At 38.8% G+C, this 15140-nt stretch overlaps 1 protein-coding gene across 4 annotated transcripts in view; it reads right to left on the reverse strand.

Moving 5' to 3' along the window:
* Nucleotides 1-11997, reverse strand: part of ets1 (v-ets avian erythroblastosis virus E26 oncogene homolog 1) — a 53659-nt gene extending 41662 nt beyond the window's left edge. For all 4 annotated transcript variants that reach the window (XM_081371979.1, XM_081371978.1, XM_081371977.1 and 1 more), the window contains exons 1-2: nt 11882-11997; nt 9824-9922 (exon numbers count right to left, since the gene is read on the reverse strand). In XM_081371979.1, coding sequence (XP_081228105.1) covers nt 9824-9892 — 69 coding nt within the window. In that variant the 5' untranslated portion in view covers nt 9893-9922; nt 11882-11997. The remainder of the gene's footprint in view (nt 1-9823; nt 9923-11881) is intronic.
* Nucleotides 11998-15140: the final 3143 nt, after the last annotated feature.

The following is a 15140-nucleotide window of genomic DNA, read 5'->3' on the forward strand; positions in this document are numbered from 1 at the left end:
ACTCAAAACAAAACAAATGGCTGATTATTTATGAGTCTAAACTAAAATATCAATCAATGTTTTCTCTTTTACAGAAAGTATGCTGATCAAGGATCAACTCTGGCCTTTAATATACCAATAAAGAAGCCAGTAAACATGGAGAAGCTAATTGTTGATTCACGCTGTCCACTAAAACATCCAGCCAACCTCGAACAGTTCTTCATCTGCGGGATGTTTTCCGAATACGGGCTATTCTAAGGGAAAATACCTCATACAAATCAATTTGTAACATAAAGGTCCATTGAAATAGTCGAATCAACTTCCTTTGGCCTAAAGCACATGCCATCACATGTAATTGTGTAGAAGATTGTGAGTGTACAGTAAATACTCATTGTCCTTGGGTTGTTGACAGTCTCGGTCAACTTCTTGAAAAGAATGTTTAAGATTGACGAAACAATGCGGTTTTTGTGGCCAAAGCATAACTATTGTGCATTCTTGTTCACTCTGCTTTAGAAAACTGATATGCAATCTAGAGGCACACGCATGACTCGAAAACGATGTCCCATTTTCAGTGGGGTTTTGATTCATGTTGTGAGCTGCTGGGTACAGGAACAGGTTAACTGGTATCAGCATATCTAAAGCATCTTTGTGGTGAATAAATCAGCATTAATGCAGGGCAAGCGCATACGCCTGCTCTAGATTTATCTGTCTGAAATGTTATCTGTCTGCAAATAAGATAGGTTTCCATTCCAAAGAAGCTGCGAGCTCTCTTTGATATGATTTATCGAGACCAAAGTGTTCAGCATGACTGGTTGCGATGCAAATAGTAATTTGACGTGTGTCCTGCCACAGATGCCATGGCTAGTTCATTTAGAGCATCTGTGTGGAACTGTAAAATTAAAGGGTTGGTTGATTATGATTTCCCTTTTTCTAACTTTAGTTAGTGTGTAATGTTGCTGTTTGAGCATAAACAACATCTGCAAAGTTGCAACGCTCAAAGTTCAAAGCAAAGGGAGATATTTGCTTTTAAAGAAATTGTTTTTTAAGGACTACAACAAACGGCTGGTAGGGACTACATGGGTTAGTGACATCACTAACCCTAAAATTTACATAAACCCCGCCCCCTGAACACGATTTATAGATTATCAAGACAGAATATGCTAATCAATGACTAGAAGATAACTACACATAAGCTACATACATTCATCAACTAACCATTCAGAAACGTCCTGTTGCTTCTACATGTTGTCACTTCTTCTCGAGTCTCTCCATCATTGTCTGACTCCGGTTTGAACATAAAAGGGTAAAAGTTGTTGAAATTTTCAGTGCATGTGTGTGTGAGGTAAAAGGACACAAGCTGTTGAAGCTCCGCCCCCTGTGCCGGGAGCAGCAGCTCATTTGCTAAAACTTCACACACACACTCTGGGGACATCAGAGACTTATTTTACATCTTGTGAAAAGGGCATTATACCACCCCTTTAAAGATACAGCATGTAGTCATTTAAAGCTCAAAATTGAATAACAGAACTTATAGCATAGCAGACATTATAAATTACACATAACATTTATAAAACCCAAAATCTATAAATAGTTAATTTAATTAAATGTGTTACTTGCTGTTTCTTTGTAATTATTTGTGAAATTTACAACAATTTCTTACACTTTTTTCAGTGCATGAAATCACAATGATCTGAGAATGAAGTAACACTTTATTTTAAGTTGACGTAGTTACATTGTACTTAGAAAGTACTGAGTAATATGAATTAACTAGAGTTACAGTTACAGAGTTTGGTTTAGGGTTAGTTACTTGTAAATATGCACAAAGTACATGTAGCAATGTGTAACCATATCACCTTAAATTAAAGTGTTAAATAGACTGGAGTTTTAAAAGTATTGCAGCATACTGAAAATCATCTAAAGTCATACGATAGACCAACATTTAAGACATATTCATTAATAATCGTGTCCTTTTAAATGCAGTCACCGGACCATTAACTCAATTTTGAATTAGTCATTTGAAGAACTGGATTAAAAAAACAAAAAGTAAAAAGAAAGAAAAGAATGATTTGTTCGGCTACTTTTCATGACGTCAAGATTTTCAATGAATAACCACAAAGATTCCAATCTTTTCATCACACGAAACTATTGAAGATTTGGATGAGTCACAGATCAGATGTGCCACTTCTGTGATTCTTTAATGCTGCTTTTCTGGTCATTTTTGGAGCTTGACAGACCCAGTCCGCATTTACCTAAAATAAGTTCATTTTCATGTGAACTATATCTAAATCTTCAGGCATAAGAGATGGATAAAAGTGTCCCTGTATACTGAAGAATGTAAAGACAAGAATAAAGAGAAAGTGTGTCCACTATTATAAGGCTCTTCAACAGATGAGAGATGTGTGAGGTGCCAGAATCCGCTGGTCTCTGAGTCTCCAGCGCTGTGTTTAGTGCGTGGAAGCGTCTACAGCCTGACTGACTGCTCATCTGATAAAGCTGCTGTTCAGGCAAGACTGAGGTTATCAGCCAAGTCCTGCTTTATAGAGCTGTGCTCGGTGGAGGATTGGCGGGGGGCTGGAGGGGATCATGGTTGGGTGTCTGAGAGTCCACCGCTGGAGTCAGGGGGACTGGAGACGAGAAGTCGAGAGCGGAGAGAGATATAGATGATGGCTGAGGGAGAGACGGAGGAAGCCGGGAGGACGGCTGGAGGATTTATGAGGAACAGGAGGGATGCAAAGGGCAATGCCAGCCCTGCCCCCATTGACATGGCTAAATCAGGGAGCCAAGATAACGCAAGTTATAGAAAGAGAAAACTAGGGATGGGAATCGGAAAGAATTTGGTGATTGTGGTTCCGATTCCAAAAATGATTCAGATTCTTTAACATATCCATTAACTGTTCATTTGGAACTTTCTAAGGCATAGTTTGGTACTCAAAACTTTTCACAGTTTTTTTTTAGAGGCAGCATGAACGCAATCTAATAATTGTCCCTTAACAATACTGAACTAATAAAATGCAAGTATCTTTGAATATGTCTACTAAATGCATATTTAACGACACATTGTCATATGAACAACCAGTAACTACACTAATTTAGATCTTAGTTAGTTGGGACGTGTTTTATTCACTAAAAAGAACGAACTTGTAAGAGTCATACTGGTTGTGCTGTAAGTTTTTTGATTCGCTAAAATAAGCATTTCGTAAGACTCAGTCGTTCAGGAATCACTACATTGGTTGAGCTTTAAGTTTTTTGATTCATTTAAAAGAACCGACTCATAAGGGTCATTTGTTCGTGAATCGGACTGCACTGGTTGCTCTCTCTGTTTGGCTCAGTCCAAAATACACACTTCATATGCACTTACGGTCTTGTGCACTTCACTAAAAAGATCGGACTCATCATTCATTCTGGAACAATTAAACTATTTGTGCATTAACTCGTTCCCTACCAGCGTAAAAAAATAAAAAATAAAAAATAAAAAAAACGTTTCCAACCACTGCCAGTATTTTTTTTCACAAAAGTTTCATGGCCCCCAGATTATTTTGTTGTATGAATATCTGAACATGCAATATATCAAAAGAAAGATCTGAACCTCTACTTTAAAAAATAAATAAATAATTGTTATTCTAGCTTAATACATTTGTATTGTTTTTTGTTGTTTTTTTTTTTTTTCAACACTTGAATGTGGGTAAGCTTCATAAAAAAGCAACATTCTGAACAAAAAGCTGAGAAATTATTTTTTCAAAGACTGCGATTTAGAACGATGATGGAGTAGATCGAGTCCATTAACACCACCAAAGATTCACAGTCCTTGTTTGATGGTGGTGTTATTTTACATCACATGTGCATAAGCAATGTTTCTACCGCTTGTTTCTGCTTTTTCTTCGCCTGTGTTTTGATCCAGAGATTCAGTACTCTTTCAGAAGATGTGTAATAGCACCCCCTACCATATAACAGTGAAAACATGGATTGCCGGAAGTTTCTGTCAATGGCGGGGAAGTGCCATGTGTTGTATGTGTTCTTTGACTCACTAATAAGAAAAAACGACTCTTTTTTAAACAGTAATATTAAAACCAATTATTTTGACAGTTTTACTGCAAGGGTTGTGATGTCTGTTTCCCGCTGTCATAGTATTTTAATTCGGTGTTCCATCCGCATTGGCAAAATAATAAAAGAATCGTCATTCAGACTTAAGAGAACTGGCTCATTTGTTGGGGAATCGTCGGACTTCACTGGTTGTCCTGTAGATGCAGTAACCTAGTGTTGTTGCAGCATTGATGGAGTATTTACCCGTTCTAACGGCAATTCGAACGTATTTTACGAGGTGGCTAAATCGTATGAATTCATACAATGACCTACCCCTGGCCCCGCCCCTAAACCCACCCATCACTGGGGTTTAGACAAATCGTATGAATTGCTTGTGAGAGAGCGTTGAGTTATAGTGAAAGAATGCACATGCAAGTGAAAGAAATGTCGTTTTTTTTTTATTATTATTATTATTAATTTATTGATTGATAATAATGATTTTGCACACTTTGTGGATGCAGTTCACAATCCCAGAGGTTGTGCTGTCTGTTTCGCGCTGTAGGTGCAGTAGTGCTGGAAACTCTGTTGGAGTAGCCTATTATATTACAGTGTTGGTGTGAGAAAGGAACTTCATTCAGACTTAGGCCCCATCCACACTACTGCGTTTTCGTTTAAAAACGGAGACCTTTTGCTACGTTTGCACCTCCTGTCCACACTAAAACGGCAAAAACGGAGACCCAAAACGGAGAAGTTTAGAAACGCTGCCGACCCGTTTTTCGTTTTGAATCTCCGGAGGGTGTTTTAGTGTGGACGGGTCAAAACGGAGGACTTTAGAAACGATGACGCAGAGGCTCACGCTCGGCTCTATGATTGGGTGTCATCAGTGATGGAGTATACACGGGTAATATTCAGTACCAATAAACTTCACCCGCTGGAACAGTTTCTTACAGTAAGAAACTGCCGCGTCTCAGGCGCGGCTCACGCGGTAAATGCGTACATGCTAGAAATAGAACCGACGCCTATTTTTCATGCGACACGCAAGTGTGTTGGAAACGTTTCCAGGTAAAATAGAATAGGAAAAGATGTTTATATGTCATTTTGACACAAATACATATTAATAAATGACATTTTGATGTTTGAAAGCATTTTTTACAGTCTATGTTTAAAAGTGTCTAGGTTCACACCGGCATGCGCATGCCCAGTGTTGGTGAATGGTCACGTGATCCGCGTTTTCAGTCGTTTTAATGTGGATGGAGATCAAGTCTAATACGCAGCTAAGGCTACGTCTACATTAATCCGGATACATTTGAAAACGGCGTTTTCGTTTATAAACTCTCTCCGTCCACATAGCGTTTTCAAGCGTTTTCGGACGTTTCAGTGTGGATGAGAAACTTTTGAAAAACGCCTGAAAACGCTAAATTCACCTTTACTGCGCATGTGTAAAACCCCACAAACGCTCACTGATATGATTCAGATGGAAAAATAAATAATAAAGTTATCGCGCAATTCTTCTGACAGGATAATTTTATTTAGTAAAATATCTCACCATTCACTGATGCGTCCAGGTCGCACGCAGACACCATATGTTTGGTCTAAAACGCGACTGTTCTCATGTATTACCGCAGGACAGCAAATGTGAGTAAATTCTGTCATCTTTGCAGGACTGTGATATGAAGAGTGTGCAATGTAGAATATTTTTAGCAATAGTGTGAAAGTGAATAGCACATAACAGGCACAATACTGGTATAAACGTGAATACCTATTGGTACAATATGCGTCACATGACTAAAATTACGTCATCGTTTTTAAATCTCTCCGGTTTCACAGTCCACACTACAATGCAAAAACGGCGTTTTCAAATGTATACGCTTTGGAGTGTGTTTTCAAAAAGTGCGTTCTCAGTGTGGACGGAAGGCCTTAACGGAGAGAAAAAGATGCGTTTTCAAACGAAAACGTATTAGTGTGGACATGGCCTAAAACGCTGGTGTGGACGGAGATCGTATTCGTTTTAATTCTCCGTTTCTAAACTAAAACACAGTAGTGTGGATGGGGCCTTAAAAGAACTGACTCATTTGAATCGGAATTGAATCGGAATCGGACTCCAGTGGTTGTTCTGTCTGTTTTGCACTATAGATGCAGTAGTGGTGTGGCAGCATTGATGTATATTGATTTTTGTATAATGTGTTCCATCCGTTTCAGTGAAAGAAGGCACATGCCAGTGAAAGAAACACTTTTTATTTTCGATTTGTATTATTATTATTTATTGATTGATTGATTGATTGATTGATTGATTGATTTTTGCACGCTTTTTGGATGCAGTTCACAAGTATCCCAGAGGTAACTTACTATTTGTACAATGTGCTTTGCAACCCAAAGAACCTGAATGCAAATGTGACACATCCAGTGCTTTAAGTGGGCCGGTACGCGCCGGTACTCAGTACCGCCACTTCCAAATATAGCTCTTGAGCGTACCGCCACCTCTCTGTGCGCCCAGAACGTGCTTTTAGCGTACCGGTACGCTCATTTGCACATCTGTTTTAATCCTCTGGCTGCGCTGCCGCTTTTCAGAGCGCCCTTCACAATGCCCGCTTCCTATCCTCCTAATTCGACCCACCGAGAGCAGAGACTACATTACCCGTCCCATACACCCTTGAGTTTTACAAGTGAAAAGCGCATGCGTCGCTTTTGCCGCTGTCAACAACTCAACGTCCGGAGAGGGTGTGTGAAACACGCAACCATAGCTGCTCGGTTAAAATACAAATATGAACACTTAATATGCTCTCCTGGCTTCAGACTCTGTTTTTTCAATACCCCTTTGCACATATTATTTATGTTCAGTAGCTCTTTCTTCAGTAGCTCTTTCTAAGGGTATTTTTTCAATACCCTTTTGCACATTTTATTTATGTTCAGTAGCTCTTTCTAGCTCAAGCAAATCCACAAACTAATAAAGGATTTATTATTTTTTACAAGGTCGTCTGTTGACTGCTGTATATAAAACCTTCATAGTTGTTGTTACCTATGGAAGCTTGTTTCCGCCACAGAATAAAACATTTTAAAAGATAATTGCTACTTTTTATCTCACAATTGCGAGTTTACATCTCTCAGAATTGCGAGATATAAAGTCAGAATTGCGTGAAATAAAGTCGCAATTGCATGTTATAAAGTCAGAATTCTGACATCTTTTCTCAGAAATGTGAGATATAAACTCACAATTGTGAGATAGGCTATAAAGTCAAATTCTAAGGAAAAAAAAGACGGACTTTTTTTTTTCTTTCTCAGAATAGTTTATATCTCACAATTCTGACTTTATAACACGTATTTTGCGACTTTATATTATGCAATTCTGACTTTATATATCCCAATTGCGCCTTTATATCTCAGAATTGCGACTTTATATCTCAGAATTGCGACTTTATTTCTCACAATTCTGACTTCATATCTCGCAAGTCTGAGAAAAAAAGTCACAATTCTGACTTGATATATCGCAATTGTGAGATAAAAAGTCGCAACTATTATTATTTATTTATTATTCAGTGGCGGAAACAAGCTTCCATAGTTACCTCAGGGGAGGAGGGGAGTCAGCAAAAAAAAAAAATAAATAAATAAAAAACAGATTACCGGCACCTCTTTTGGGCCACTTAAAGCACTGGACACATCTGAACTGAAGAGTGGGTTTCGTGATGAAGTGGATTTTTATAGAATGCTCTTGTACGACCCTCAAGACAAATTAAGTGTGTCGTGTTAACAGACACTTCAGCAGAAACGACAACGCCAGGCAATCTTGTTCTTTTAGACTGTAGTGCTAATGACACCAACAATATGTGTCTGTCTTCTTCAGGTTCTTCATGAGCGAGAGAGGGGTGGAGGGGATGTTCAGAGGGGAGAGGAGATCAGAGAATGTCTTTTCTTCTTCGCCGCATGTAAATGAATGAACCGGGAGGGAAGCCCCCTCCGCATAGCCTTTGACCACAGAGGGAGACAAGCGTCTCGATTTCAAAAGCCACGAGGCCACCTGAGCAGATTAGCTGAACGCTGAGTCGCTGTGGATTAGCATGCGACCCTTTCCGGCTCAAAGACTAACAGCCCTGTCTGTGCATACTGATGGCTGAATGTCCTCCCTGAATCTTTATTAGACACCTTTGATTCTGCGCTCACCTGCGCAGAATCCCAATATGCCCCGTCTGACTCCTCGCCAGGACTGTTAAAATGTTGCCTTTTTACAAGCGCCCAACAAACTACCTCGACCCCACTGACCCCTAGACGGGGTGGATGGGGGTTAAAGGGAGGTAAATGTTTTTTCCCTTTAAGCATTCCCATACTAATTCTTCTTGCACCTTGTGTATTGTGCATTTATTCAAATGTTGTCATCGAGAAAAGCCCGTAGCGCTCGAAGCCACACGCAGCGTTCTGTGTTCAAACAATGTTCAGCGTTCAGGGGCAGATTTGGTGTCACCCCTGGGTTCACATTCATTTAACAGCTTTGCTATTCACCTGTCTGCTGCTTTTGCATCTGCTCTGATAAATGCATATGAAAGCCGTGGATGCAAGAAACGTGAAGTGACAGGGCTAGAATATTACTCTTGTGACATGATGCATAAAATAAATATATGCTTTAAATTAGCTTTTTGATTTAATTGAAAATGAACATTTAAAGGGATTTTCTGTATGCTAAGCTCAATCGACAGCATTTGTGGCATTGATTACACCAAAAAAAATGATCCATCCCTCTTTTTCTTAAAAAAAAAAAATCAAGATTACAAATATGCAGTTAAAATGGTGAAATGGTGCCAGTTTTTGGATGATATAATTAAGGGGACTACACTAAGGGTCTGTTTACACGACACAGTTTTCAACTAAAAACGTAAAAAAAATTTGAAAACGGGTTTCAAAGTGCAAGTTTTTTAAAACGGTCTCCGTGTAAACAACAAAAACGCGAGTCTCTGAAGATCTCTATAGTGTTTCAATCGCCATCTAATGGCCTGGCAGCAGAATTCAGCGTGTTTAGTCTTTTTCGCGGATCCATGTGAACAGGGATCGTTTTGACAATGGTGTCGAATGTACAAGGAAAACTCAAAGGAAAAACTTCTCCGTTTTCGTGCAAACGTACCCTACCTCTGCGAAGTCGACTCAAATATAATTTGATTTATTAACGACAACTCAGGCACTGCAATAACAACGACCACAAATGAAACAGTGTCCAATGCACTGACATGACTGTGAGGAAAAGAGGAACTTAAATACACAAGGTGACGAACTTAATTACAAACAGGTGTGCTTGTTAAATGAGTATCCATGACAACTGGTAGTGGCGGGAAAACTAGAACAAAGGAAAGAGGGTAACTGAAGAGAAACAGACCTTGAAAATGAAATTAATACTTACTAAACGTATTATCTGAGCTCTAAAACAATTTAAATTATATTTGTTTACTTATTTTATTTTCTACAGTTTCAAGGTTTAAAATTGCTCGTCATTTTATCCAAAAATAAGTCATCAAGTTAATTTATTATGGCCATACTATTGAAGTATCTTAATGCGTGTGAATTCACTTCCGTTGTAAGTGCATCACTAAACTAAAGAAAAAGAGGAACGAGTGGAAATGGATGTTTGTATTAACCAACACTATGCCACGAATGCTGTTTGATACATTCGATTAACTGGAACTGAATCATGCAAACAGATTCTGGGTGTATGTTTGCTGTAACGCAGAGTCAAGCAATCCTTCAAACAGAGGTGTGTGTTCACTTGCTTCTTACACACGGCTGGTGTGGTGGGCAGCTCAGGCCAAACAGGGCTGATTTATGGAGAAAGGTTGAGGGGTCTTACCATTACACCCAGACAGTCAGGCGGGTGAAGAGCCTGACAGGAGGAAACTGGATCCAAGTAGTAACTCATTCTACGAGCTGGAGCTGCAGTGATGGAGGCCTGCGGACAAGACACACACATGACCACACGAGAGGGCACGGACCTCAATCCATCACACACTGTTTATCCAAGAGACAAGCCTCCGCCAGGCGTGCGGTTAACCTGGATCAGTAATAACCTGCCACTCAAACATATAAATGACACGAGGCGACCCGAACGCAGCAGAAGGGCGGGAACTGATGGTGAAGCGATAGAGCGTTAATCTATTGCAATGTTATGTTGCTTAAGCGACCGGACTGGGTGGCGATCAGAAGAATCAAAGCAAAGTCATCATGCGTTTTAGATTTACATGACAGCAAAAGAAAACACTCAGTGATTGTGCAATTGTTTAGTGACTCTGTCCATTTTAAAGTAATAATAAATTAATAAAAATAGTGGTAAGCTGGTTAGTGGCTGATCCTGACAGAAGTTTGCTTAGCTATCTTACATTGCTTAATCTTCTTTTAGGGTTTAAATGCAGTACTATAACCTAACCCTAACAGAAAACGTTATTGTATACTCAACTGTAGAATACACCTGGAATCTGTTTTAGTTTACATACAAAACAAAAAATTGGATATCAAACATATATACATATTTTAATTTTAAAATAATTTAAAATATACACATATAACCAGTTATGAGTATATACTAGCCTAAATATTTACTCAAATTTTTGAAAACAGAATAGATCTTGTTCATCACCAAGCAGATTATATCAAAACAGCCAGATATGGAAGGATTAATTGGTTTCAATATAGTAGTAATAAATAATAATAGTAACTTTGCCAACTACTTTCAATGGAAATCTGCTCAAAAAAGACGCTACTCTCTGCACTTTGCATTCGTTTTCTCTCCTAATCTGCGCTCACATACTGTATTTTACTCTAATATAGGGTATATCCAAATGCTCAATAAAGCTGTTCTCATTTACATATATTCTGTCAGACAATGGAAGGAGTATGATGTGGTGATCTGGCTACAGATCAGTCAAAAAAGTCGCTTTTTTATCATGGCAAAGTCGCTAAATTGTAGAGCAATGCTAAAGATTGACCTCTTCAGAGACAGTCCAGTGCCTGGTGTGTGTCTCTTCTTCCCCCTCCCCTCTCATTCTGTCAGTGTCCTCTCACTGCCACCCCGTTATCACTGTTTTACTAGAGTAACTGGGCATTAGCAGGAGCGGGAGCTGGAGCCCAGCTGTGAGGATTCAGTTTCTGGAGGGAGTTCATGATGCACACATGGACAAGCTGGCCAACAACTGAAGATTCACCTAAAACAGCAGTGTGTGTGTGTGTGTGTGTGTGTGTGTGTGTGTGTGTGTGTGTGTGTGTGTGTGTGTGTGTGTGTGTGTGTGTGTGTGTGTGTGTGTGTGTGTGTGTGTGTGTGTGTGTGTGTGTGTGTGTGTGTGTAAAAGAGAGAGAGTGAACATCTTGAAGTGCTTAGAGAGCGTGGCAACTGATGTGACTCTCAGTCAAAGGTTGAGTTGACTGTCACAGATTGATCTTCCCGAGGTTACCACAACAGTCTCTTATTTAATGTCACTATTCAAAATAGCAAATGTAGAAAAGAATTTAACTTTTCTGTGTTAGTAGCCTATAAACTATGCAAAGTCGTTTTATATCAATTTCATGTAATTTTAATAGCACTTTAAACAGACAGAACACAGAATGTAAAATCGAAAAACATCTTTCCCTTTTCTTCATAAAGTTTACAAAGATAAATATTAGACTTCAAAAGTCAAAAATAAACTTTTCTCAGATGAAAAGACTGTTGTTATTATCAAAACGTCACATTCAGATTCCTCACAGTGTGTCAGTTTTGAGCTTTGTGAAAAACGGCGCGATTCATCCTGATCCAAAAAGCGAGTTGAGAGCGAAGCGCACGAGTGCCTGATGGTTTTACGCGCTCAGAGACTGTACTATAAACCCGTTTACTACAGCAAAACATCAGTAGAGGAATGAAAGCAGACTTTTGTCTTACCGTTCTTCGGTGGATTCGCTGAAGGCTGTCTGCGGTGGGCTGTCAGATCGGTGTGTACCTGGATCGTCTTTGGAGAGGAAGGATAAAGCGCACTTGCTGGAGTCCCACCCTCTCCAATCACTGTCTGCGCTCCTCTCCAAAAACATTCAGGACTTTACCACATCAAACAAGTGTCCAGCGATTGATGTGGGGAGCAAGACTGTAGATGAGAACAATTCTTATGATATTGACTTTAGATTTATTTTCTTCCGTTTTTTTTTGTTTTTTTTTTGTCTTTCTTTAAAACACATTTTCCTTTGACAAAATTGTCATATTCAGATTCATCACAATAATAGACATTAATGAACGTTTAAATTCATATTTTGGGTCAATTGCCTAAAAAGTTCATATATATATATATATATATATATATATAACATAACGTGCAACTACATCACCTTAAAATTAAGTTAGCAAAAGTCCTAATATTTCTCTACAAGATACTTTTGACAAAGTGTAGAAACAACTTCAGTCACATTGTACTTGCACTGTAAAAACTTGTATGACAAATAAGTTATGACAACATTACATTGCTTTAACTTTTATAAATGTATAAGTTATCCAAGATTCAACTTTTTTTATATATATATATATCAGTTTAATGTATTTTAAGTTGAAATTACAAACAGCCAAGTTAATTGTACTTACAAATTAAAGGCAGCAACTGTTTTTGTTTTACAGACATGATATGAGCTGTTAGTGTTTATTAGTTATTCACACAAGCTCTTCCTGGACTTGACGGCGTAACAAAGGTTCAAGAGGAAGTGGAGCGAATGACTTTTCCCAGTTCGTACGCCAGTGGCTGACGGTGTCCAACAGCCCGCGCTGTTATGGCGTGGAGGAAAATGTCCATATAGAGAGGAAAAGGAAGAGAGAGACGGCCGGGGGTCACAATGAGTGGATTTCCTCCGGTCGGTCACGTCTGTCCAGCAGGTTGAGGGCAGGGAGAGGTTTAGGGAGCGGTTTTGTTTGGACGCACTGTCCAAGGTCCCTCTTTATGCTGCTGGTGGGAGGAAGCCAGCTTCAGGCCGAGCGATGATGTGCTGCTGAGTGAGGATGAGTTCTGGATAGGAGAAAAGAGGCTATTTATCGTGCCTGGTTCCTAAATACAGCTGCGTTACTTTGACCAGATGAGCAAAAAAATGATGAGGCCTGGGTGGCCGTGACCTGTGTGTGTGCGTGTGTGTGTTTGTATAATCATGTGTGTATTGGAGAGAGACTCCACCTGTGTGTGACAGAATACAGTGCGAGAGAAAGCGTGGATTGTACTCTTTATGATCGGATCTGGCCTTGTTTGAAACAACAGCTTATTTACTCAGAAGTGACAGTGTGTAAGCACATCTGTGTCTGTTTGTTATGTGCTTGAATAAAGAGTGATTTTAGCATCATTAAGATACTATTATAGTTTTATTAATAGCTTGAATGTGTTTGTCATTTTCTATTTTCAGTTTTAGTAATTTTGTTGTGTGATTTTTGTCCTTTTTTTCTGTCTGAATGGTTTTTATTAACGTTTTATTTCAGTTTGAGTTTTACTTATTTCAGTAAAGTTGAATTAGGTCATCAGGACAAACTCTTATGTTGGCTTAAGTTTGAAAGGTTTATAAGAGTCCTAACATATGTTGTTAGAATGTCTTAGCTTGTGTCTAGCATTATTTTGTATTTTCCTGTCATGTTTTGACCCTAACCCTAACACATTGATAGTGTTTTAGCATGTTGCTAGCATGTTTTAGTATATTGCTAGAATGAATTAACATGTTTCTAACATAAATTAGCACATTATTTTGCTTGATTTAACATGTTGTTAGCATGTTGCTTACATGAAATAACACATTGTTAGCTTGATTTTGCATGCTTCTTGCATGTTTTAACACGTTGCTAACATTATTAAGCAAGTTGCTAGTATGTTTTAGCACAATTCTAGCATGTCCAATGCTAGTTTAGGCTCTGCTAGAGATAGATACTTGGTGGATGAAGCTTAAAGGGATACTTCACCGATTAGCATTAAGCTTTGTATCAGTAGAAACCCGGTAGTATTTTCGAATGACCGTGCTTCCCTCCCTCATGTCCTCATGTTTCACGAAAAATGAAAATGAAAAAGTTTTCAGTTTTTAGAACATCGTTGTTGTATAATCACCCTCTGTCTCAGAAGAAGCAGAAGAAGTAGAAGAAGTAGAAGAATGTGCTGAAAGGGATGGTATAATGCCCTTTTCACAAGATGTAAAATAAGTCTCTGATGTGTGAGTGTGTGTGTGAAGTTTTAGCTCAAAATACCCCACAGATATTTTTATATAGCATGTTAAAGTTGTCACTTTTTGAGGGTGAGCAAAAACGCACTGTTTTGTGTTTGTCCCTTTAAATGCAAATGAGCTGCTGCTCCCGGCCCAGGGGGCGGAGCTTCAACAGCTGGTGTCCTTTTACCTCACACACACATGCACTGAAAATTTCAAAAACTTTTAGCCTTTTACGTTCAAACCGAAGTCAGACAATGATGGAGAGACTCGAGAAGAAGTGACAATATGTAGAAGCAACAGGACATTTCTGAATGGTTAGTTGATGAGTTTATGTAGCTTATGTGTAGTTATCTTCCAGTCATTGATTAGCATATTCTGTCTTGATAATCTATAAATGCAAATTCTAGGGTTGGTGATGTCACTAACCCGGGAGGAATGTGGTGTAGTCTCTACCAGCCGTTTGTTGTAGTCCTAAAAAAGTGATTTCTTTAAAAGAAAATAACTCCCTTTGCTTTGAACTTTGAGCGTTGTAATTTTGCAGATGTTGTTTATTCTAAAGTTAGAAAAGTCAAATCATAATCAACCACCCCTTTAAATAGGATTTCAGTATGTTGGCTTGACAAAATAATAGCTAAAATAAAATAAAATAACAAAAAATTGTAATACTTTATTTTATTTTAGTTAACTGTAACCCTGGTGAATAAACAGCATCATTTCAGTAAAATCATTTTCCAGACAATTATTTTTTTCCACCAGCAAACTCAAACAGCCCACGAGAGTGCTGAGTTTTTATCAGCGGGCCATTCGCATCTCGTCTGAAACACCTTGCGGATGAGTGATAAGACCTCCACGGCTGCCCCACGCGCTCATTTGTTTGAATTAGAAAGTGCGTGGTCAAAGATCTTCCTTGAAAGTAAATCTGGAGGTGCTTTCAAGTCCAAGGTGAGAAGCGTGAAGAAGTGGCATGTCTCGGGGGGGGATCACTCTGA

The sequence above is a fragment of the Scardinius erythrophthalmus genome (assembly GCF_964197995.2).
Source record: "Scardinius erythrophthalmus genome assembly, chromosome: 8".
Taxonomy (NCBI): Eukaryota; Metazoa; Chordata; class Actinopteri; order Cypriniformes; family Leuciscidae; genus Scardinius; species Scardinius erythrophthalmus.